Below are 25,126 nucleotides of genomic sequence, written 5' to 3'. Positions count from 1 at the left end.
ACAACAATGCCTTCCACAGCCCTGGGGACAGAGGTTCTCTGTGCAGAGAGCAGATGAAGCCGCATGTGAGCTGTGAAAGGGTTGGGCCTTGATGGCCTGGAAGCCCCATCCTCCCCGCTGTCCCCGGTGTGGGTGCTGAGCCCAGTGGAGGCCTGCACACGTCTGCTCAGGGCAGACAGTGCCCTGGGGTGACCTCTCCCTCCCCTCACCAGGCCTGGGCCTGGCCCGCTTCTCACAGCAGCCTGTGGCCCCGAGGTACAGCCCTTGATTTGGGGCTCTTTAATGGATGCTGTCTCTCCAGGCCTCCCACGTTGCACTGGCTTTTTAGAACAGCATCTGATTTCTAATCAGGCGTTCATCTCCCGGGCTTTCAAGAGGCCAAGTCTGGGAGGGTGTAGAGCCTGAGTCTCACACTCTCTCTGCTGCTCAGAGGCTTGTGGGAGCCTCACAATTCCTTCCAGTAGGAAGGCAGGGTGGAGGGAAGGAGCCAGGAGGGGAGAGGGAGGCCCAGGCCTTAAATGACCCACCTAGCAGTGGGGCCTGTGTCTGTCCCCTATTTAGGCCCAAACTGACTGCAGCCACCAAGGGAAGCTGGGCTGATCAGTCACCCAGACTTCACCAGGCATCTCCCCCCGCCACACACACACACAACACACCCGAGACAGGGAAACCAGACTGACAACACAGTCCATCCAGCTACCTCTTCCAGCATCAGTAGCTTAGACTGAAAGCCCCACTCTGATTCCAGCACCCACAGGCTGGGGAGGGGGCTGCCTAGTTCCCCCACCAGCTGACCTCAGAGCCAGTCAAGGGATTGTTCAGCAGCCTGGCTGCAGGACCCCTTCTCGGGAAGGAAGCATGTGTTACCACGATCTACCAGCCGACTCCCCGATCATGATATATTCATGCTCTGTGTCTCAGCCACCTGCTCAGCCTCAACAACAAATTCCCAGCTCCAGCCAAGGAGGAAAGGTGACAGATAGTTGGGAAAGCTGCAAATGGGTCATTCTGGAAGATGGGCGGTGTGACAAGAGATCCCAGCAGGTGCAAGAGCTCCTAAATGGGGAGTCTGGGGTTTCCTGAGCCCTCCTGAGAGCAGGAAGCCTGCAGAGAAAGGCAGACCTTGTTACCGAGTCCAGGTTTGCTCTGCTTACTGCATGACAGGCCAATAAATCTGAGACGAGGTGTTAAGAAAAGGAAGGGACTTTATTCGGCTAACCAAGAAGATGGCAGGCGAGAGCCTCAAAATAACCATCTTGCTGGGGTTCTTTTATGGATCAGAGATGGCAGGTGAGGGAACAAAGTAAAAAGACTATTCAGTCCTTGCGCATGTCCCCTAGAATGGCAAGCCTCAGACAGGGGGATGTGTTTGTTTTACTTCCTTACCGTCCTTCAAAGGGTGGGCATATAGGGTTACTGCTGGGGTCAGGTTATCTTCCTGAGGCAGGCCATTATGTCTACCTACAAAAACAAAAGCAGCAAGATGAGGGTTAAAATCACTTGTAAAAGAATGAAACTAGAACACTTTCTAACACCATACACAAAAATAAACTCAAAATGGATTAAAGATCTAAATGTAAGACCAGAAACTATAAAACTCCTAGAGGAAAACATAGGCAAAACACTCTCTGACATAAATCACAGTGAGATCTTCTATGACCACCCCCCAGAATAACGGAAATACAAGCAAAAATAAACAAGTGGGACCTAATTAAACATAAAAACTTTTGCACAATGAAGGAAACTATAAGCAAGGTGAAAAGACAGCCTTCAGAATGGGAGAAAATAATAGCAAATGAAACAAGTGACAAAGAATTAATCTCAAAAATACACAAGCAGCTCATGCAGCTCAATACCAGAAAAATAAACGACCCAATCAAAAAATAGACCAAAGAACTAAACCAACATTTCTCCATAGAAGACATACAGATGGCTAACAAACACATGAAAAGATGCTCAACATCACTCATTATCAGAGAAATGCAAATCAAAGCCACAATTAGGTACCATCTCACGCCAGTCAGAATGGCTGCTATCCAAAAGTCTACAAAAAATAAACGCTGGAGAGGGTGTGGAGAAAAAGGAACCCTCTTACACTGTTGGTGGGAATGCAAACTAGTACAGCCACTATGTGTGGAGATTCCTTAAAAAACTGCAAATAGAACTGCCATATGACCCAGCAATCCCACTGCTGGGCATACACAGCGAGGAAACTAGAACTGAAAGAGACACATGTACCCCAATGTTCATTGCAACACTGTTTATAATAGCCAAGACATGGAAGCAGCCTAGATGTCCATCGGCAGACAAATGGATAAGAAAGCTGTGGCACATACACACAATGGAATATTACTCAGCTATTAGGAAGAATGCATTTGAGTCGGTTCTAATGAGGTGGATGAGACTGGAGCCTATTATACAGAGTGAAGTAAGTCAGAAAGAAAAACACCAATACAGTATATTAATGTATATATATGGAATCTATAAAGATGGTAACGATGACCTTATATGTGAGACAGCAAAAGAGACACAGAAATAAAGAACAGACTTTTGGACCCTGTGGGAGAAGGCGAGGGTAAGATGATTTGAGAGAATAGCATTGAAACATGTATATTACCATATGTGAAATAGATCACCAGTCCAAGTTTGATGCATGAAACAGGGCACCCAAAGCTGGTGCTCTGGGACAACCCTGAGGGATGGGATGGGGAGGGAGGCAGGAGGGGGTTTGGGACGGGGAGACACATGTACATCCAAGGCTGATTCATGTCAGTGTATGCAAAAACCACCACAATACAGTAAAGGAATTAACCTCCACTTATAATAAATAAATTAATTTTTAAAAGAAAGAAAAAAAAAAGATGGTTAAAATCACAGAAGATCCAGCATGAATTCAAAATTAACCTTTCCTGATTGCATCCTTACCCCGTCCCTCCAGGACAAATTCCCTCTAGGAATGGAATTCATCTGAGCCTGGGACACGCAGGGCGCTCTCCTGAGGGGCCTTAGTGGCAGGAGTAGGTGGGTTCCCCTGTCCAGTGGGAGAGAGCTAGGCAGGCCTCCTGCAAGGTGGGACTGAAGCTGCTCCCCTGGGTTCACTCACTTTGGGTTACTCCCAGTGGGGAAGGGGCAGGACCCAAGCTCGGTAAACTGGGTGTCAGCCAAGGCCGCTAGGGCCCTCAGGAGCTGGGAAAACCTGACTCCCATCTCTCTTTGGTCCTGAAGTCAAATTTGCTTCAAGACTTCAGACCACCTGGGGCCTCCAGGATCCTGCTTCCACACCTCAGGGAACCAGAGAACCTGAAGTTCCAGTTTATTTACACAGCTTTCAGGAGCCAATGGTCTCCAAGAAGACTCTGTAAAGGGCATTTGTTCCCTGGTGGCTCAGTGGTCAAGGATACACCTGCAATGCAGAAGACACAGGTTCAATCCTGGGTGTGGAAGAGCCCCTGGAGAAGGGAATGGCAACCCACTCCAGCATTCTCGCCTGGAGAATCCCATGGACAGAGGAACCTGGCAGGCTACAGTCCGTGGGGTCGCAAAGAGTCAGTCACGACTGAGCAGGGCCTTTTTTGTTCTCATGCCAGCAAGTCTCCAAGTAGCAGCAGGCCCTGCCAGTTTCAGAATGTCCTCTTCTGAGAGGACCCTGGTCTCCCCCAACCGCCCCCTGGCCCCCCACCCCCCACCACACTTGCCTTCTCATCTTTTACTGTCTCTGCCACAGAATGCAGACTTGTCTCATACAGAGCATCTTTCCATCTTCTCTGTTGAGTTGGTGCCAAGGACATCTAGGCCTCAACAGGGCATATGAGGGCATCCTTGGGAACAGACAGTCCCTTTCCTAACAGCAGTTCTGGAACCAGTAGTTAATCCAAGACGCCTTTCCCTCTTGTCCCATGTGTATGTATGTGCGTGAGAAATCACTCAGTCATGTCCGACTCTTGGCGACCCCATGGACTATTAGCCTCCAGGCTTCCCTGTCCACGGGGTTCTCCAGGTAAGAATATTGGAGTGGGTTGCCATTCCTTCTCCAGTGGATCTTCCTGATCTGGGAATCAAAACCCCGTCTCTTATAATGGCAGATGGATTCTTCACCACCAGGCCACCTGCAAAGCCCCCATGTGTGCAATTGTACCTAAAAAGGAGGCTTCAACCTGAGAAATTATAAAAAGAATCCGGTAGCCAGGGAGTAAAAGGCTGACTGCCTACTGATGAATGAAAGAGACAAACAAACACGTACAGAAAGAAGACTTTGCAGAGTTTCCATCATCAGACTAAAGATAGATGCTTCTGGAAGGGGAGCTGCCATCAATCTCCTCCCTGGGGGTTGAGGATTCCCTCCAGGAGAAGACACAGGACCACTTGTATAAACAAAGTGGTAAGACATCAAGCTGTCTCATCTCTTAAAGCCTGTAGGTCTTCCCTAAATAAACTCATTTTTTCTTTCTGTCCCTCCCCTCCCCTATTGGTAGGTGTATGACCCCGTCTCCAGTTATTAAGCCACTTCTTCTGTGCTTGCATCGGTATGTGAATCTTTTCTCTTGTTCATCTGTCCCCTTGTCAGTTAGTCACAGGGCCCCCTCCTCTGAAGCCAGATCTATAGAATGAAAGTTTTTCCTCCCGACAATTTGATGTGTCACTTTGGGAGCTGTCTCCAAGAAAGCCCTGGAGACATTTCCTCTGGGCAAGCAGACGTTTGGCCAAAGGCCTTAGCAAATGCAAGGAGACAGAGGCAGGGCTTTGCGTGGGAAGAAAGATCAGAACAGCAACAGTCATCTTCAATTTGGAAAATGGGAATGGGCAGGCCATATACAAGGGCCATGAACTACATTGGGAGCACACTGCCCCTGGAGCCGGGGACATTGGCCCTGAGCCCATCTCTCCCATCTCTGTCCACCCAGCCTGATTTCTCCTGTCCCCTGACCTCCCCTGCAATGGACAACCAGGCTCCAGCTGCTCTGGTCTGGGGACCCAGTCTCTGATCCATGTAGGAGGGCTCTGGCTGAAGCCTTGACCCCATGAACACTCTGCCTCGCTCCCCAATCCTCCTGCCCAGGCGCTAAGCTCCCATTTTGCCTCCAGTTCCTCTGGCCCAGAGAGAGGGGCAGAGACAGAGGCAGGAGACCCAAGGGAAAGAGGACCTTCACAGCTGCTGTGTCTTGGGCCCGCACCCGCCCAGGACAAGGCACGCCCCATCGGTGGAGAAGATCAGCAAGACAGGATCATTGCCTTCGAGCCCCGAGGGCCCCCTGAAAGCAAGCCCACAGACATACAGCCACCTCACTGCCCAAGAGGGTGCCCACCTTGGCAGGAACTCCAGACCCTGGCCTGCCCAGGCTTGCTCTCACCTGTGTAGGACATGGGCACTGGGTACAGAGGAGGTATCTGTCCATCCTCATAGCCCGCAGGGCCAGAAGGTGTCTGGGAGCTGAGCAGTGAGGTCCAGGAGCGAGGGGAGGGCACAATGCCTAGGGACACCTCCTCCCAACCCACGTAAGGGATCAGCTCACAGGCTCTCATTCCTTTCTCACCCACTTGCTAATTCATGCCTTAATCTGACCACTACATCCTCTAACAACCATTTGCCGGGTGTCTACCAGGCAGCAGATCTGGGGAAACCGAAGCAAGTAAGACTCAGCGGCAAAGGGCATAGTGGAGGGATGTCCTGGCAACCAAGTTCACAGCTGAGAGATGCTCCAGAGGAGCTGAAGGCAAGACCGGAGAGCACGGAGACCTCACGGGGGAGGTGGCATCTGAGTCCGGCTCGAGAGAGGCTGGGGCAGGCCTCTGTGACAGCTGTCAATACACATGCTTCGGACAGAATTGTACATCCAGCTCTTGAAGGCACAAGCTCTCATTCCCACTGACATCCGCCCTCAGCGAAGGGAGGGGCGCTCTGTGAGAGACACACTCGAGTCTTTACAGGGCAAGTGGACCTCTCCAGGACCCCTCCAGACCTCACAGGTGGGGAAGGCTTGCCCCAGGAGAGACAGTGGGTGCACCAGTTCCTCCTGACTGAGTCCACCTGGTGGAATGTTCAAACACTGCAGGGTGCAGCACACCTGGCACCGGGGCCTGGGGAGTGCCTTTCCCGGCCCCACAGGGCAGCAAACATGCTTGGGCTCCAGAGTCAACAAAGCCAGCCTGAGGCCCCAGCACCGCCCAGCAGGCCTCAGTTTCTCCAGCTGTAAAATGGGATCATAAATCATCGTTTTCCTCTTGGAGCAGATTGGAGGATTAGCAGAGACCAAACATTTCACCCACTTGCCACAAAGGGTGCCCTTGACCCTTGCCTACCCCAAGACAGAGGCCCTGGTCACAGGCTGCGGGGGTCTAGGGAGGACAGAGGCTGTTAGGAGCCAGTGGCTGACATACGTTGCCAGGTTGGCAGGAGGCTGGGGTATGGGGGCGGTTGGTCCAAGGGAAGGAGGGCAGAATCTAGGAGATGGACCGCAGCCCATACTGCAGGGATCCAAGGAGCCTCCCACCCCCCACACTCCGCCACCCCCTGGGCGAGACATTCTGTCTGCCTGGCTCTCTACCCCGCCCTGGGCTCTGCAAGGCCTGGTTAATTTAGAGGAATCATTCTAATCAATTAGATGAAGTGTAAAATAACTGCTCTATGCTCTATTCAGGAAATGGGGCCTGTCATCTTTAAGGCTTTATTGAAAAGGCATTCAGTTCAATTCAGTTCAGTCACTCAGTCATGTCCGACTCTTTGCGACCCCATGAACCGCAGCACACCAGGCCTCTCAGTCCATCACCAACTCACGGAATTCACCCAAACCCATGTCCATCGAGTCGGTGATGCCATCCAACCATCTCATCCTCTATTGTCCCCTTCTCCTCCTGCCCTCAATCTTTCCCAGCATCAGGGTCTTTTCAAATGAGTCAGCTCTTTGCATCAGGTGGCCAAAGTATTGCGGTTTCAGCTTTAGCATCAGTCCTTCCAGTGAACACCCAGGACTGATCTCCTTTAGAATGGACTGGTTGGATCTCCTTGCAGTACAAGGGACTCTCAAGAGTCTTCTCCAACACCACAGTTCAAAAGCATCAATTCTTCGGCGGTCAGCTTTCTTCACAGTCCAACTCACATCCATACATGACCAAGGGAAAAACCATTGCTTTGACTAGACGGACCTTGGTTGGCAAAGTAATGTCTCTGCTTTTTAATATGCTATCAAGGTTGGTCATAACTTTCCTGCCAAGGAGTAAGCGTCTTTTAATTTCATGGCTGCAATCAGCATCTGCAGTGATTTTGGAGCCCAAAAAAATAAAGTCTGACACTGTTTCCACTGTTTTTCCATCTATTTCCCATGAAGTGATGGGACCAGATGCCATGATCTTTGTTTTCTGAATGTTGAGCTTCAAGCCAACCTTTTCACACTCCTCTTTCACTTTCATCAAGAGGCTTTTTAGTTCCTCTTTACTTTCTGCCATAAGGGTAACATGAACATTTCATGCAAAGATGGGCTCGATAAAGGACAGAAATGGTATGGACCTAACAGAAGCAGAAGATATTAAGAAGAGGTGGCAAGAATACTGTCTAGGTTAAGATGGAATTTTGTGTTCCCAGCAGGTAGGCAGCGGAGAGGGCCATGGGAAAGCCGATGAACAGAGCTCCCCCGGCGGGGCTCTGCCTGCCTCAGGCCACCCTCCTACTCGACCCCACGGGCAGAGGGACCACCAGGCCCGCCAGCCCACCGGGAAACTCCCTCTGTGCCTTCCACCACCCTTTCCTCCTTCAGACACCGTGGACTGTGGGAGGGCCACTGTACTCGAGCTCAGCAAAGTGGACAGAGAAGCCCTAGGGAGCCACAGGGCACACAACACACACCCGCAGTGAACAGGGACCCAGATGAACCCCGAGTCCAATCAGTCGCGTGTCCTTTCCAGTCTCTTAGTGGGGAGAAGCCTCCGTGACCTCTTCACCTCCTTCGTCCGTCGCGTTTTGACTCCACTCCTACCATGGGTTACCCAGGAGAGGATGCTGGTCATATAACCCTGAGCGCCTATCAGCACATTTACAGAGCTTGTTTCAAACCATTTTATATCATGTAGGCGTTAACTTCTTATCTCTCCTGTACAGAAGGAGCAGCTGGGGTCAGAAACAGCAGGTCCCCTGTGTGGTGCTGGCAGCCCAGCTAGCTTCACCCAGCCTCCTCCTGGCATGGAACAGGGTCCTGGGGACATCAACTCCCTGGCCACGGATCCTCAGGGGCCACCACTGCTCTCAGCCAGGCCACCCTCTGGAAACTTCATCGCTCAGGATTCCACAAAGGTGCTCAGTGGGAAACACATTTGGCATCTCCAAAATTTCCTTAAGTGTCAAGATTAAAAAGTTAAAGTTAGTTGCTCAGTTGTGTTCAACTCTCTGTGACCCCATGAACTAAAAGCCCACCAGGAGCCTCTGTCCATGGAATTTTCCAGGCAAAAATACCAGAGTGGGTTGCTATTTCCTTCTCCAGGGGATCTTCCTGACCCAGGGAAGACCTAGGATTGAACCTAGGTCTCCAGCATTGCAGGCAGACTCTTTACCATATGAGCCCCCAGGGAAGCCCCATGTCGAGATTAAGATAACCAAAAGATGAGACTTCCCTGGAAGTCCGGTGGCTAAGACTCCAGGCTCCCATTGCAGGGAACTGGGGTTCGATCCCTGATCAGGGAACTGAATGCCACATGCTGCAGTGAAGACCCCGAGTGCCACAGCTAAGACCAGGTGAAAGCAAATAAATAAATATATATAAAGATAACCAAAAGAATAGAGTGACTGTCTTCTGAATGGGGAGAATGCAAAGCCTTTAGTTCGAGGAACAGCCAAAGGATAAAGGAATAAGACAAGAAGATTCCTCTCGTGGCCCGGGTAGCCTGTTTCCACGTGCATGCTGGTATGGCAGCTGCATTCTCACCCCTGGGGACCAGGGGAGTGGCTATACGGGCTGGGAGACCCCTGCAAGGCCCTGGGCTCCTCACAGCAGACCTGGGTCACCTCTAGGGCTGGTTTGCTAGCCACACCCACACCTGTCCCCTCTGTTTCTGCCCTGGAAGAAGAGGGTCTGTCTCTTCTATCCAGGTGTAGGTATTCAAAATAGTTAACAACTGACATGGTCCAGCACAGACCAATAGCACAGATGTCAGCCTGGCAGCCTTGCTGTGAGCACTGGTTGAACCTAAGCCCTGACTCTCTCATTCAGCCGTGTGGGAATAGAGTCATTCCTCTGTCTCCTGCTGGCAAACATGTGGCTCAGCGTGACCCTGAGCCATCATATTGTAAGGATGATGATGTTAAACTCTGTTAAGCACTTACAAAGTGCCAGTCCCTATGCTGAGTATAGTAGTTCCCATCGCTTACCTATGAAGTGGGTGTAATCATTATCTTGACTGAGAAATAAGGAAACTGGGGATCAAAGTGATTATCACACAGCCGCTGAGAGGTGGAGCCCTGATGCAAGCTCAGGCAACAACTTCAAGGCTGGGACCCTAACACTTGTTTGCTTCTCTTTATTTATTTATTTTTTTAATATTTATTTCTGTATTGGCTGTTGCCGGGTCTTAGTTGAGGCATGTGGAATCTAGTTCCCTGACTAGGGATTGAACCCAGGCCCCCTGCATTGGGAGCACGGAGTCTTAGCCACTGGACCACCAGGGAAGTCGCTGCTTCTCTTTAAAAGAAAATAAAAAATGAAATATGCACCTTGGACTCCATTTAAAAAAGGTAGGAAGGCACATCCTCTATATTGAAAATGCTGTCTAAACAGCCACACACTCAACCAAGCTTTCATTATGGGGAGACTGAGCTTGCATGGACCCTAGTTTCCAGATGCTGTAGCAGAGATAAAAAGCATTCATGACCCACCGGGAGTCAGGCCACTGTGTACCACAATGTACCTAGCTAAGAAAAGGCTTGGGAGAGGTTAGGGAGCATCCCTAATGCCACAGAGCTAAGAGAAGGCACAGCTGAGATTTGAACTGCCACCTCTCTGAACTGGAAGCCCAACAAGGCACTCAAATTAGAATTAGAAATTTTTAGGACTTCCCTGGTGGTCCAGTGGCTAACACTCTCCGCTCCCATCGCAGGGGGCCCAGGGGTTCGATCCCTGGCCAGGGAACTAGATCCCACACGCTGAAACTAAAGATCCTGAATGCTGCAACTGAGACTTAGCACAGCCAATTAAGTAACTATTGGGGGAAAAAAAAATTAGAAACTTTCCTCTGGTCCAGGCAGAAAACTGGGACGGGGAGGAGGAGGGTGCAGCCACAGCCGAGAAATGGCCAGAGGACCAGGGCCCGTGCCTGGCTGCGGGAGCCCTCTCCTCCGGCCCTTCCGGCATCATCTGCTGTGGACCCCTCGGCTCCCACCTGTCGTTTCTGTGATGGATGGCTCTATCTGGTCCTTTTGCACAGCCCTCATTCCGCAGACTCAGGGAAACCGAATCCCCACTCAGACCCTCGGTGACTGGCCCAACGTCACACCACCCACCCCTGCAGCCTGAGCGAGCACAGCCCTCCTGGTCCAGCCCGGGCTCTGCTCCCTCCTGATGGCTGAACCCAGCCACCCCCTCAAAGGCAGGCCTAGCAGACGCCCCGCTTTTTTTTTTGCCGTCTTTTCTCCCAGTTCTGTGCCCTTTGGTTCTCCCGGGAACAGGCTGTCATTCACCATGATTAGCTTGCCTCCCCTCTCGCCACAGCCAAGAGCTAATCGTCCTGATTTCCTTCCAAGAACGGTCTCTCTGAATAGCCTTCGCAGGCACAATTAGGCAGGTTCAGCCTGGCTTTCACACTCCCAACTCTGAAAAAAAAAAAATAAAATCAGCCAGGAAGCGGGGCCTCTCGGAAGTTCTCTGAGAGCTCCTTTGTGCAGGGAACAAAGAGCACACATAATTACCTGCTTAGCTGATGAGCACTGGACCCCAGAGCCACACTTGCAGCAGAGCGGGGCCCGCCAGCCCGCCCCACCAAGACCCCGTCAGCAGCTGTTCCAGGGAGCAGCCAGCGGAGCGCACCTGCCTCTGGGACGTGCCTTGGGGATGGCGGTGCCCTCAAGGCCCCCTCCCCAGTCAGGCCTGGCCAGCTGCAGCCACAGGCCATTAGTCAGGGCCTGGTAAAACCCTTATAGCTCAGCTGGTAAAGAATCCGCCTGCAATGCAGGAGATCCCAATGCAGGAGGTTCAATTCCTGGGTCGGGAAGATCTGCTGGAGAAGGGATAGGCTACCCATTCCAGTATTTTTGGGCTGCCCTGGTGGCTCAGCTGGTAAAGAATCCACCTGCAACATGGGAGACCTGGGTTGCATCCCTGGGTTAGGAAGATCCCCTGGAGAAGGGAAAGGCTACCCACTCCAGTATTCTGGCCTGGAGAATTCCATGGACTGTATAGTTCATGGGGTCACAAAGAGTCGCAAACAACTGAGCAATTTTCACTTTCACTTTTGCAGAACCCCACTCATGCAATGCTGGAGCTGCAAGGCCAGTCACCTCACTGGCGTGATGGAGGACCCAGGGTCAGAGAGGAGAAACATCCTGCCCAAGGTCATGAGGCCAGTCCAGGACGAGTCCCCACTCGGAACCCAATCTCCCTGCACGTGTGCTCACCTCGTGCTGACCATACAGCTGGTTTGAGATGCACAGTCATCTTGGCCAGAAAAAAGCAAAGGCTTCCAGCCAACTAAAGAAAATCGTTATTCCCATTGGACTGGCACATGCCTCAAATTGTTGACAGGCCGAGGAAACTGTTGCTAGTACTTTGCATGGGGACAGAGAGGGGGTCCTTTATCTCCATGTGGAGAAACCAAGATCCAGAAGGAACTGATTCAACTCAGATAGCCAATAAACGGCAGAGCCAAGACTTCTCCTGTGTCCCCTGCTCCCTGGACCAGGGCTCCCATTGAATATCTGACACTGCAAACTCCCAACACTGTACCTGCTGTCCTAACGGGACAGCATGTTGAGTGACTTGGAGAGCCCATGCCATTGACAGGTGGTTCCAGACGGTCTCACTACCCAACAGCTTTGGAGACTCAGGAGCTTGGGAGAGACCAGTACAGGCGAGGGACCCCTGGCGGTCACTCAGCTCCTCACTGAACTGTGTACCTGGACCAGCCCCTCACCTCTTCACACCCCCGCATGCGCATGCAGGGAGGGTCATGCCCTCATGTATTTGGGAAATGCCACATCATATTCTTCTCCTAAAGCAGTAAAGGCTCGGAGCAGTCCTGCAGGAAGGAAGCCTGATGAACTGTTTCAGTCCAGTGATCCCTAAATCTCATGCCTCCTGGAGCTGGTTGCTTGTTTTTTTTTTTCCTGCCTGCATTAGTAGAATCCTGATTTGGAAAACATCATTGCGAGCCCACCTGTCCGTGAGGTCCTCATGGAAAGACCCTGCATCCCATCTCAGGATCCCTAGCACAGAGGCCACAGGGCTGTGAGTGGGACTGAAGGGGAGAAGAGCCTCAAGGAGGGTAACCCCAATCTTGTGAGAATCAGAGGAGCAGACCCTAAGCAAACACTGCCAGCCGAGGGGAAGGAAGAAACAAGGAACTCAGAGTGCATCCCTGACGCTGAAGGGCAGGGAGCAAGGAAGAGCGAGATGCCGTGGTCCCTGGGGTCCCCTGGGTGTCGCTGTGAGCCCCTGGGGTCCCTTGGGAGATGCAATGCCCCCCTAGGGTCCCTTGGGAGTTTTCAGTGACTCCCTGGGGTCCCTTGGGAGTTGCAGTGGCGCCCTGGGGTCCCTTGGGTGTCACAGTGGCCCCACGGGGTCCCTTGGGAGTTGCTGTGGCCCCCTCCTGGGGTCCTTTGGGGCTGAGCAAGAGACAACCAGGGAGCATGTAGTGACCACTTTTCACAGCTCTTCTACCACTCAAGCTTGAACTAAGGCCATGTCCGCTCACCGGAGAAGTGGTGCCATCCTATTCAGCAACAGACCCCTTTGAAAATGTCACCCGCCCCCTCTCACCTCTCAACACCAGCTGTGACTAAAAGCAGGACTAGACTTGATCCCCATTTGAAACTGACATCTGTCTCTTGGCCAAAGAGTGAGAAATAAATGACAAATTAATGGAAGAAGCCAAGAGAGTTCCATCCAGAGGGCTAAGGCCCTGCCAGCCCCAGGGGCACCACTTTTTATGAGGCACAATTCTAATCACGAGTGGGTCCTCCGGAGGTGAAGGAGTGGGGCGTGCCCAGGGTGGGTCCACGTGGCCTCAGCTTGGGAGGCCGGAAGTACCTGCCATGCCCTCTGCCAGGAGCAGCTGGCCAAGCTCAGGGCAGAGAGCTCAGAGCTCCGGTCAAATGCTAGGCTGGTTGTTATTCGAATTTAAATCAGCCTGAGAGTTCAAGAGGCCCTATTACTCTGGACACAGAAAATGAAATTAGTGAGCACAGCCCACGATTGCATGCTATTTTCATTCTCTGGATAAGGAAGTTTGGAGGTGGGAGGGCGTCAGTTCCCAGGGCAGAGTCTAAACCAATCTGCTTAATCATAGCCCGATTATGTGCAGTGAGGAGGGTGGGGGGAGACACAGAGGTGGCTCAGGCACAAGCTCCCCTCACATCCCAGAGTTCAAGAGAGAAAAGTTCAGGCTGCAGCCAGAAAGATACAGCCATGACCCCTCCTTGACACTCCCATAGCCCCAGGGGTAGAAATGATGTAGTGAGATGGTGAGTTCACAGGTTCAAATCCTGGGTTGGCCACTTACAAGCTACATGACCTTGAAACATAAAGAGGATGAGCCAGAGTTTATTAAGCACATGTCTGTGCCAGGACTGTGCTAACTGCTTTATGTAGATCATGCAACTGTTCTCCCCACCACCCACCAAGACCTACTGTTGCCATTTCACGGATGCGGAAACTGAGTACAGAAGTTAAATGATCTGGATATCCTGGTCCTTGAATCTTTTTTCTTCTATAAAGTCAAGGTAGTCACCCCATCTCCAAGGTTTGAATACAATAACATTTACAAAAATAGCTAGCACCGTATTTGACACGCAATAATGTTTTCTGAAATGCATTCATGTGTTCATTATCTCTTTATTAATTCATGCAACCTCTTATTTAAAATAAAAGGGCCAGCAATGGTGCTGAGATGCCGACAGCAGGCCCTCCATAAGGCCAGGGCCCTCCATAAGGCAAGTTCCATTAGAATGCGTGCGTGTCCCCTTCACCCCCTCCCCACCACGTCAAGCTAGTCCTTACTCCTGCAGAGTGAGGGGTAAGACTGAGTATCAATCCCTCTCCCAGGATTATTCACAATTCTAAAAATGGAAACAACAAAAACGCCAATCAAAAGTAGAATGAATAAGTTGTGGTGCATTCACATGGTGGGATACTCCCTACAGCAACAAAAAGGACGGAGCACAGCTACATGGAAATGTGGATGAGTCCCACACACGTGACACTGAGCCGAAGAAGCCAGATGCCAGAGCAGATGTCTTATGATTCCGCTCATGCTCAGCACCAAGCCAGGTGAGACCCACCTCAGGTGATAAGAGTCAGGGCCTGACCACGCCTGTGTGGTGGGGCCACAGGGCCCGGGAGGGGCTTCCTTGAGCTGTAGCATTCTCTTTCCTAATTCTGGAGCTGAGATCCCAATGCATTCACCTTGTGGAAAGGCAATTATGCGGGTGCATTTTTCTCTATCGTGAAACCTGGTTTTAAAAACGTGTATTAGACACTGCAGGATAGCGCTGTTATAGACTGTGAGATGCCTGTGTATGATGATCAGAGGGGTCAGGACTGGACAGTGAGTGTCCAGGACATCAGGGGAGCTGGGAGGCAGGGGAGAGAGGAGAAAAAGGCTCAGTCCGGGGCCCGCAGGTGTTCAGAGGTCAGAGGACCCAGCAGAGGAAACAGAAGGGGGGCAGCAATGCTTGTGGGAACCTCGGAGGCCATGGAAACCCCTCGGAGCACTTGCTCTGGGAGTCCTCGAAGATGGGGATGGACCGAGGGCCCATGTTTGGGTCTCACAATGTGAAGGTCACCTGATAAGAGCATTTCAGAGGTGAAGAGGGGACTAAAGCCAGACTACAGCCTGCTGCAGAGAAAAAGGAGGTGAGGAGAGGGGCAAGACCCAACGGATGTACTGTCTTCCCAGGCTCACCTCAACGCTGCCGCCTCCAGGAAGCCTTCCATATGGTCCTTTTCCTTTCAAGGCCACACCACTTTATAGTCACTCATGGCTGTCCCTGCCATGGGAGCTGGGTGCTCCCCCAGAGCAAGGACTGTCTCTTTGATCCCCTGATCCTAGCACACAGCAGGCACTTCAGAAACCTTAGTGCCTCTCTCTCCCTCCTCAGATCACAGAAGGAAGCTCTGAGACTTGTCCAAAACTGTTCTCCCATGTAATGAGTCACCCCTCCCCAAATAATTGTTGTTTTTGTACTGCTGTGTGAAGATTATTAGTATAATGATGAGACCTAGTATTTCATTAATTTGGCGGTGAATTGTATTGTCACAGTCATTAACTCAGCGATGGCAATTTTAATTGAATCCAGCTCCTTGCGCATTCTGTCAAAACCTCCAAAAACCATGTAACCCAGAACCTCGTTTCAGAACAGACCGAATATCGAATTCATGGAATTCATGGAAATCTGCCTGCAGTGACTGTTCTCCGGGGTGAGGAAACCCAAAGACAGCAGGCACACAGGTGAGCCCAGGGCAAGGCTAACAAACTCTCCTGCCTCCCACACAAGACCCCCTCCACTTCCTCTAGACCCCAGGGGCCTCAAGGGCAAGAACTGGGTGGGAGTCTCCTCTCTGCTCCTCGCCGGGCTCAGGGAAACACCCTGTGTACAGCATGTCCGTGCTCCGAAAACAGTGGAAGAGCAGCCTGGGAATGGAGGAAGGAAGGGCCCAGCGCCCAGCAGCACAATTTTCAGTCCACAGGAGGGACAGGTGAGATAACATGGGTCTCTCTCCAGCTCACATCAGGACCCTGGCCCTACTCTAGGCTGCAAAGGCTGGGGGGAAGCTGACCAAGAGCCTGGGGTGACAGGAATTCATCTGGCTTTTCACTACTGGGCCTCACAGTCTCTGTGCTTGAACCAGGCATGACCTCTTGCTTGCTAAGTCACTGGTGGCTGAAATTGGTTGGCTGTCCTTCAGGAGCCCCTCAAGATGGCACTTACCCCTCGACTGACCCTACTCACTGCTGTGCCAGAATCAGAATGGCTTGCAGGGAATACTCACATGAGCCAGACTCAAATAACTGATGTATAAACCAGAAGCCATGTTTTGTTTTGTTCTGTTTTTTTAACGGACAATGAGCAACTGAGGTGTGACAAGGATTTGGCTACTTTCTCCCAGAGATGCAATCCTCCGTGTCCTCTCTCTGGACAGGGTCACAGGGCCTGGGAGGTCCCAGGGCACCAGGCACAGCGTCTTCACCTGGCCCCTGCCCGGCTCTCCTCTCCTGCTCCCTGAAACGGAGAGGGCTTCAGGGCCCTCTAAGTTGCTGAAGCTCTGGTTCCACTTTCTGCTGAGACCACTGCCTTTCTTTTTCATTGTAGCTCCTCACCCTGGGGCTTTGGGGGAGAAAGTCCCAGTCCAAGCAATGGGCTGAGCTCAGCAACTGTCCTCCCTTCATTCCATCCTTGTGTCTGGAACCCAGAACAGTCAAGGCTCAGGAAAAACGACTGAATGGGTGGACGAATGAACGGGCAAGGCTCCTTTCTCTCTTCCAGTAGATGAGCACTTCTCAGGAGTCAAACAGACCTGGGGTGGGGGGATGAGGGCTGTCTGCCAGCCCTCCAGACGACCCAGATGTGCCTCACCTGAAGAAACACAACTGGATGCCCACCACCAAGGAGCATACAGCAGAGCCTGCCCCTTTTCGCTCACAGTGCTCACTCAGCATCCTTTAGGTCTTCCGGGCCTGCGAGCTATTCCCCTCTAAGACTGTGAAGTCTGTCCCATAACAGACTGACTTGAATTTAGCTTTGAGAGTAGCTATCCTTCCAAGGTTTAGATGCGCTCCTTAGGGTGCCCTCAGGGCACTTCCCAGGCAGACCTTATCCAGTAGAATCCAGTCCTTGGACAGTAGGGTGGGACAGGGACTTTGGATTCAGATGGTCTGGTTTAGAAGATGACCTGTGTGATTTTCTACAAGTTCAACATCACCAAAACTTAAAATTTTTTATTTTTAAGACACTGTAAAGAAAATGAAAAGGGGAGGCACAGATTGGAGGAAAAAATCCACAAACCATATATCTAAAAAGGACTGGTGTCTAGAATGTAAAGAACCTTTAAAACTTAGTAAGACAGAGGATTTGAATAGACAATTAGCAAAGATGTGCAAAGTTGTCAGTCATTAGTGAAACATACATGAAAACTATGGCAGATACACTTGACCCCCACTTCAGTTCAGTTCAGTTCAGGTCAGTCGCTCAGTCGTGTCCGACTCTCTGCGACCCCACGAATCACAGCACGCCAGGCCTCCCTGTCCATCACCAACTCCCGGAGTTCACTCAAACTCATGTCCACAGAGTCGGTGATGCCATCCAGCCATCTCATTCTCTGTCGTCCCCTTCTCCTCCTGACCCCAACCTTTCCTAGCATCAGAGTCTTTTCCAGTGAGTCAACTCGACCCCCACTTAGGACGGTTAAAATTAAAGACTAGCCACTAGAGTCAACTCTAGTTGTCAACTAGAGTTCTCACATTGCTCCCTATGCTCATTGGCAGGGAAAAGGAACAGTCACTTTGGAAAACAGTTTGGCCATTTCTTGAAAGTTAAAAATACACCTACCATATCACCAGCCATTTCTGCATCTGAGTTATTTGCCCAAGAGGAATGAAAGCATACATTCATGAAAAATTTCTACATGAATGCTTGTAGCAGCGTTAGTCATAACAGCCCCAAAATGGAAATGGCAAAAATCCATCAAGAGGTGAATAAATAAATACATGTGGTATATCCATACAGTGGAATACTACACAGCAATAAAAAAGAACCCTCATTGTACACAACTGGGTAAATTTCAAAATAATTATGGTAAGTGAGAGAAGCCAGTTAAAAAAGAAATCACATGATCATGTTCTACTTAAATACATTTCTAGAAAATGCAAACTCACCTATAGTAACAGAAAGCAGATCAGTGACTGCCTGGGGACAGGGTGAGGTGAGGGTAAGAAGAAGCCTGAAGGAGAAATTACAAAAGGGTGAGAGGAAACTGGGGCTGGGAGATGGAGATGGTCACTAGCTGGGCTGTGGGGATAGTTTCCTGGGGGTATGTGTGCGTGCGTGCGTGTGTGCGTGCCTGCAAAGTCCCTTCAGTCGTGTCCAACTCTTTACTACACCATGGGCTGTAGCCCACTCGACTCCTCTGTCCATGGGACTCTCCCATGGAGAATCAGTTCAGTTCAGTCACTCAGTCGTGTCTGACTCTTTGAGACACCATGGACTGCAGCACACCAGGCTTCCCCTGTCCATCACCAATTCCTGGAGTTTGTGCAAACTCATGTCCATTGAGTCGGTGATGCTGTCCAACTATCTCATCCTCTGTCGTCCCCTTCTCCTCCTGCCTTAATTCTTTCCCAGCATGAGGGTCTTTTCAAATGAGTCGGTTCGTGGAGAAAACTAAAGTGGGTCGACATTCCCTTCTCCAGGGGATCTTCCCAATCCAGGGATTGAAGCCCTGTCTCCTATGCCTCCTGCAATGGCTTTTGGGTTCTTTACCACTAGCACCACATGGGAAGCCCTCCTGGGTGTTACATATGTCCAAACTTAATATATCGTACACATTAAATACATAGAGGTTATTGTATGTCAATAGTACTCAATAAAGCCAAGGAAAAACAGAAAAAAGAAAATCACTCCAAGCTAACAAGGAGAACATCTCAAATTCCAAAAAGCAGAAATAACATAAAACATTCTCTAATCGCAGTGCAATAAAACTAAAAGTTTATGACAAAACCTGGGCGGGAGGGCAGGGAGCAGGGAAGCTACCATCTTGAAGGAGAAAAATTTTGTTAACTCATGAGTCGGAGAAGATGCCCACACTCAAACTGCAGAATATGTAGAAATAATAATAAAACACCCCAAACCAGACCCTACAGGATTCAGCTAAAACAGTCCTCATAGGAAAACCCATGCTCTTAAAAACTTATATTTAAATTAGCAGAACAACAACAAAGGAAATAAATTATAAATCCAAAGCTGGAAGTAAGAAAAAGAACAAAATCAACCTATGTGGAAGGAAAGAATACAAACAAAAGTGAACGTAGTGGGTTAGAAAAGCAAGGCCCAGGAAGGTCCTTCCTGTACCAGTGGGCACAAAGCACTGCCTCCCCTCCTCCTCCTCCCTCCCCTCTGAGCTCACCAGGCACCTCAGGGCCTGCTCTACCCCTTTGACACCCCAGCTCTCCAGCCCTCCAAAGCTGACCCACCTGAGGGGGAGGGGATGAACACACACTTGGGAGTGGGCATGGGAGGATGGGGGCAGGAGGTGGGATGGAAGAGCTCACGGGGCAGCAGGCTGTCAGGGCCCCAGCAGAGGATCCACCCCGCACACTGGCTGAATGGACTACCTGGCAGAGAGCAGACACAGAGTCCATTCACTCCCCTCCCCACCCTCTAGAGCAGTGGTCCCCAACCCTTACCACACATCAGGTCTGCCAGGGAACTTTAAACACGCCCAAGTCCTTCCCCTAGAAGCTCGGGTTTCATCTAGTTGCAAAGTGAAAGAAGTCGCTCAGTCATGTCCAACTCTTTGCAGCCCCATGGACTCGTTCATGGAATTCTCCAGGCCAGAATACTGGAGTGGGTATCCTATCCCTTCTCCAGGGGATCTTCTGAACCCAGGGATCGAACCCATCTTGCAGGCTTCTTTACTAGCTGAGCTACAAGGGAAGCCCAATTGCAAAAGCCAGGAGCAAGTGAGGAGAAGCAGCCCAGGCCACAGAAGGGAAGGTGGGCGTGGGAGCCACCCTGGAGTTCAAATCCCTTCTGCCTTTATGAGCTGTGTGACCTCAGTCCAATACCTTGCCCTCCCTGAGCCTCAGTGTTCTCAAATGGAAGAAGCATCCCAGATGATGGGAGGGGATCAGCAATAACACAGGTAACTGTTTAGCTCAGCACAGGTACCTAGGAGCATATGACAAGGCAAGCTGGCATCATTGGCTCCCCCGGGCAGCCTCCAATTCCTGCAAGGCAGCTGGGCTCCAGGACTACCTGTCATAGCTGGGGAGTCACAGAAACCCCTGGGGGAGACGCTGGCCTGCAGACACAGCTGCTATGGACCCCCAGTCCCAGCCTCCAGGAGACTATTCTGGTTCCAATTCAGAATGCCTGGCTCCTGACTCAATGGGCTTTGTCCCAAAGATGTAATTTCTATTTTGATTCCACTCGACATTTAATGAAATGACTTTCAGACACCACGCAGCGTGCCTGAGTTATGAAACCACATCTTCTGGATCCCATACTCAGCCCAATCACAAGGCCCTTCTTGTTGCTTCAGGAGCTGCCCCATGTCCCCCGAGGGAGCTGAGAATGCCCTGGGGGGGCCAAAGCCTGCAGCACAGAACCTTCGCTCTGCTTGATCAGGGCCTGGACCCGCGTCTCCGCCGGCTAGAGCATGACAGCAGCCTCCACCCTGCCTCCTACCCCCATCTCCCTCTCTCCAACCCATCGCTGTTCAAACTGCAGATTAAAAACTTCCAGGGAGACAGGAAATCAATGGGGAGGGTTGCAAACAGCACTGTCAGAAAAACAGATCAGAGAGAATAGGATAGAAAACACTGGAATGTATCGGGTGTGGCAAAAGTGATGGCTGATGCAAGACACCCTGCCTGTGGGGTGGACACCAGGCCTCTGTGAAACGAGCATAAGACTGAAAGATGTGGCTCTCACCCATGACCCTTGATATTTCTGAAATGCACACCTGAACGTGTCACTTCCCAGCTAGAATTCAGTGGCTTTAGGGACAGAGTTCAGATTCCTCAGGATGACATCAAAAGCCCCCTGAGCCCCTCATTCCACCCCCATCCCCACTAGAGAGCAGGGGTATCCAGGCCACCCAGCCCCCACCCCCAGAGGTCTCAAGGGCAGGACCTAGAGAGCAGGGCATGACATAGTAAGTCATCTCCTAGGTGATCCCAATCCACCTGCTGACCTCCTCTGGGCTAAGACCACTTTCTAGATTCTACAGAAGCAAAGATATGAATATTTCTGGAAGCTTTCTATTCAAAACAAAGTGGTGATGGTGGCAATGGTTTAGTCACTAAGTCATGTCCAACTTTTACAATCCCATGGACTGTAGCCCACCAGGCTCCTCCATCCATGGGATTTCCCAGGTAAGAATACTGGAGTGGGTTGCCATTTCCTCCTCCAGGGGATCTTCCTGACTCAGGGATCAAACCTGGGTCTCCTACATTGCAGGCAGATTCCTTACCATTGAGCCACCAGGGAAGCTCCTCAAAAGAAGTAGACCAAGGGCTTCCCTTGTGGCTCAGCTGGTAAAGAATCCGCCTGCAGTGTGGGAGACCTGGGTTCGATCCCTGGGTTAGGAAGATCCCCTGGAGAAGGGAAAGGCTACCCACTCCAGTATTCTGGCCTGGAGAATTCCATGGACTGTATAGTCCAGGGGTCACAAAGAGTCGGACACGACTGAGCGACTTTCACTTCACTGGCTATTAAAAATAGGAAGGCAGGCAGCTTTCTGCAGCTGGACCACTGCCCCAAGGCTCTGGAAACCTCTAGAACCAGAGGGATGCCAAATGCTACTCTGCCAGCAGCTTCATAAAGCCCAGTGGCCACCGTACCACGTGAACATCTGGACAAGCCCAGGTTCCAAGAGAAACTGAAAAAGAAATAAACTGAAGACTTCCCTGGTGGTACAGTGGACAGGAATCCGCCTGCTGACGCAGGGGACATGGGTTGGATCCCTGGCCTGGGAAGATCCCACGTGCCATGGAGCAACAGTGAGCCACAACTACTAAGTCTGTGCTCCAGAGCCTGGGAACTGAACTACTGAACCAGCCTGTGTTTTGCAACTACTGAAGCCCGCGCATCCTACCGCCCCCCGGGCTCCACAACGAGAGAAGCCACCTCAACGAGAAGGCCCTGCACAGCAACTAGAGAGTAGTCCCTGCTCACCAGTCCTAGAGAAAAGCCCCCACAGCAATGAAGGCCCAGCACAACTGAAATAAATTTATTCTAAAAAAGAAATTCCACTGGTCACTGACTCCTGAACCCGAGGTCTCGGGCACTGGCTGGTCTGCATTCTCTCTGAGTCCTCAGAAGGGTGCACGGCCAAGGAGCTTGAGGACACCTGCGGAAGGAAGTTCAGGTCCCTGGCTCTAAAAGCTTGAAGCTCTGTTCACAGGACAGTCTCCAGAAGGCCTTGTGAGTGCAGAGGAGGGATGGCAGAGACATCTATAGCATCTGAGGATGCAGGTTAGCCCCGAGGGTAAGTGGGGAGACGGGCTTCCCAAGTGGCGCTAGTGGTACAGAACCCACCTGCCAATGCAAGAGACATAGAGACGCAGGTTCAATCCCTGGGTTGGGAAGATCCCCTGGAAGAGGGCCTGGCAACCCACTCCAGTATTCTTGCCTGGAGAATCCCATGGACAGAGGAGCCTGGCGGGCTACCGTCCATGGGGTCGCACAGAGTTGGACACGACTGAAGTGACTTAACACTCAGCACTCGTGAGCGGGGACGGTGCGGAGAAAGAGACCCAACCATTATCTCACTTAACCCCTGCCGTGTGCCCCCCAGCTCTGGCCCGCTACCAGGTCACAGACAGCAGTTCCCCCAGGTCAGTCACTCACTCTCTCATTCATTCATTCAACAAACATCCGAGAGAATCCAGAACGCCAGGCCTGTGCCCGATGATGTCCGGTGGTACCAGGGCACGTGGCCCCCATCCCTGCCCTCAGGGCACTCACTACCCGAGGGATTGGGGCGGGGGTGGAAAGTGACAGATAGTTACCATTCTGTATTATAAACACTCAAAGCCGCAGGCACACAGAGGCGACCCCGAGCCCAGCCCCACAGTGTCTGAGTAGCACCAGGGGAAAGTGACCTGTTGGACAGGTGCTGAGGTCCAGAAGCCCTGAGGCTCGGTGCTGGTCAGATGGGGTGAAGCCAGCGGGCGCCTGGGCTCTGGCAGTGCGAGGGCAAGGGAGGCCCATCCTTTGATCAGCTTTCTAACAGATCACCTGGAGGCTACATGGAAAACGGACTGGAGGAGGGCAGAGTGAGGGAAGACTATTTTTGGGGGGGCTCCAAAATCACTGCAGATGCTGACTGCAGCCATGAAATAAAAAGACGCTTACTCCTTGGAAAAGAGTCATGGCCAACCTAGACAGCATATTAAAAAGCAGAGACACTACTTTGCCAATAAAGGTCCATCTAGTCAAGGCTATGGTTCCTCCAGGAGTCATGTATGGATGTGACAGTAGGACTATAAAGAAAGCTGAGCACTGAAGAATTGATACTTTTGAACTGTGGTATTGGATAAGATTCTTGAGAGTCCCCTGGACTGCCAGGAGATCCAACCAGTCCATCCTAAAGGAGATCGACAGTCCTGAATATTCATTGGAAGGACTGATGTTGAAGCTGAAGCTCCAATACTTTGGCCACCTGATGTGAAGAACTGACTCATTGGAAAAGACCCTGATGCTGGGAAAGATTGAAGGTAGGAGGAGAAGGGGACGACAGAGGATGAGATGGTTGGATGGCATCACCGACTCAATGGACATGGGTTTGAGTAGACTCCAGGAGTTGGTGATGGACAGGAAGGCCTGGCGTTCATGGGGTTGCAAAGAGTCGGACACGCCTGAGCCACTGAACTGAACTGAACTGAAGGTGGGGGAACCGTGAGCATGAGTGCGGCCATAACCCAGGAGCAATGGCCAGGATCTCCACTGGGAGGGGCTGCCTGGGAGCCTCTGGGACTGATTCCCCAGGGTGGTGTGGATGAGGGAGACGGTGGAGGGGGAAGGCTCCCCTCCTCGCCACAGCAGGAAGAGCCGCTCCAGCAGCTTGGACCTCTGACCTGGAGAGTTGGGAGTTCGTAGAGTGAGGCAGCTGTAGACGGTGAGCATCTTGGGGATGCAGCTGGGGGAGTGGCGGTGGAATGCCCAGGCGGAGATGTCTACTTGCATGTTAGGTCTGGAACTTGAGAACCTGCGTTGAGGTGAGAGTTACGACTCCACAGACAGGCGTGCAGACGGCCTGGGGAAAAACCCTGCAGGAGAGACAGGAGAGGGCACAGGGAGGGGTGGGATGGGGGAGGCAAAGGGCACCGAGGAGGAGCCCCCAGAGCAGAGCCCAGAGGACACAGGTGAGAACTAAAGGGGCCTCAAGGGGGCAGCACATGACAGACCTGAAAGTTCAGAGCGCCTGCGCTGGGTCGCCCCAGGCTCAAATGCCAGCTCCTCCCCTTACTGGCTGTGTGACCTTCCGGAAAAAGCTGGCTTAAAGCTCAACATTCAGAAAACTAGGATCTTGGCATCCGGTCCCATCACTTCATGGCAAATAGATGGGGAAACAGTGGAAGCAGTGGCAGACTTTATTTCTGGGAGTTCCAAAATCACTGCAGGTGGTGACTGCAGCCATGAAATTAAAAGACGCTTACTCCTTGGAAGGAAAGTTATGATCAACTGAACTGACCTTCAGGAAGTGACTTAACCTTTCTGGGCCTCCATTCCCTCGCTTGTTGTAAAGGGATGTTGTGAGGAGCGAGTGAGTCAGTATATGAAAAGTGCTTTGAATGGTGCGTGAAAGTCGCTCGGTCGTGTCCGACTCTTTGAGACCCCATGGACTATACAGACCACGAAATTCTCCAGGCCAGAATACTGGAGTGGGTAGCTGTTCCCTTCTCCAGGGGATCTTCCCAACCGAGGGATCCAACCCAGGTCCTCCGCATTGCAGGCGGATTCTTTACCAGCTGAGCCACAAGGGAAGCCCAAGAATACCGGAGTGGGTTGCCTATCCTTTCTCCAGTAGATCTTGCCAACCCAGGAATTGAACCCAGGTCTCCTGCATTGTGGGCAGATTCTTCACCAGCTGAGCGACGCGATGTATCAACGTTAGGGAAAAGAAAGCAAAGGCCCAGTGTCTCGGGCACATAGTGTCAGGGGTGAGGTGGGGAAGAAGCCAGACTGCGGGGGAAACTGAGGCAGGGATGGGGA

General features: G+C 51.5%; 1 protein-coding gene across 1 annotated transcript in view; it reads right to left on the bottom strand.

Annotated features, from left to right (window-relative positions):
• Positions 1-1,258: 1,258 nt before the first annotated feature.
• RRM2 (ribonucleotide reductase regulatory subunit M2) overlaps positions 1,259-25,126 on the bottom strand; it is a 44,321-nt gene continuing 20,453 nt past the window's right edge. The window contains exon 10 of the mRNA XM_088841185.1: positions 1,259-1,461. Within this exon, the coding sequence (XP_088697311.1) occupies positions 1,426-1,461 (36 nt within the window). The 3' untranslated portion in view covers positions 1,259-1,425. The remainder of the gene's footprint in view (positions 1,462-25,126) is intronic.

This window comes from Moschus berezovskii, chromosome 11 (assembly GCF_049115385.1).
Source record: "Moschus berezovskii isolate FMDL1 chromosome 11, NW_MosBer_1.0, whole genome shotgun sequence".
In the NCBI taxonomy this organism is placed as follows: Eukaryota; Metazoa; Chordata; class Mammalia; order Artiodactyla; family Moschidae; genus Moschus; species Moschus berezovskii.
Note: the sequence above shows the minus strand (reverse complement) of the source record. Positions and strands in the feature narration are given on the sequence as shown.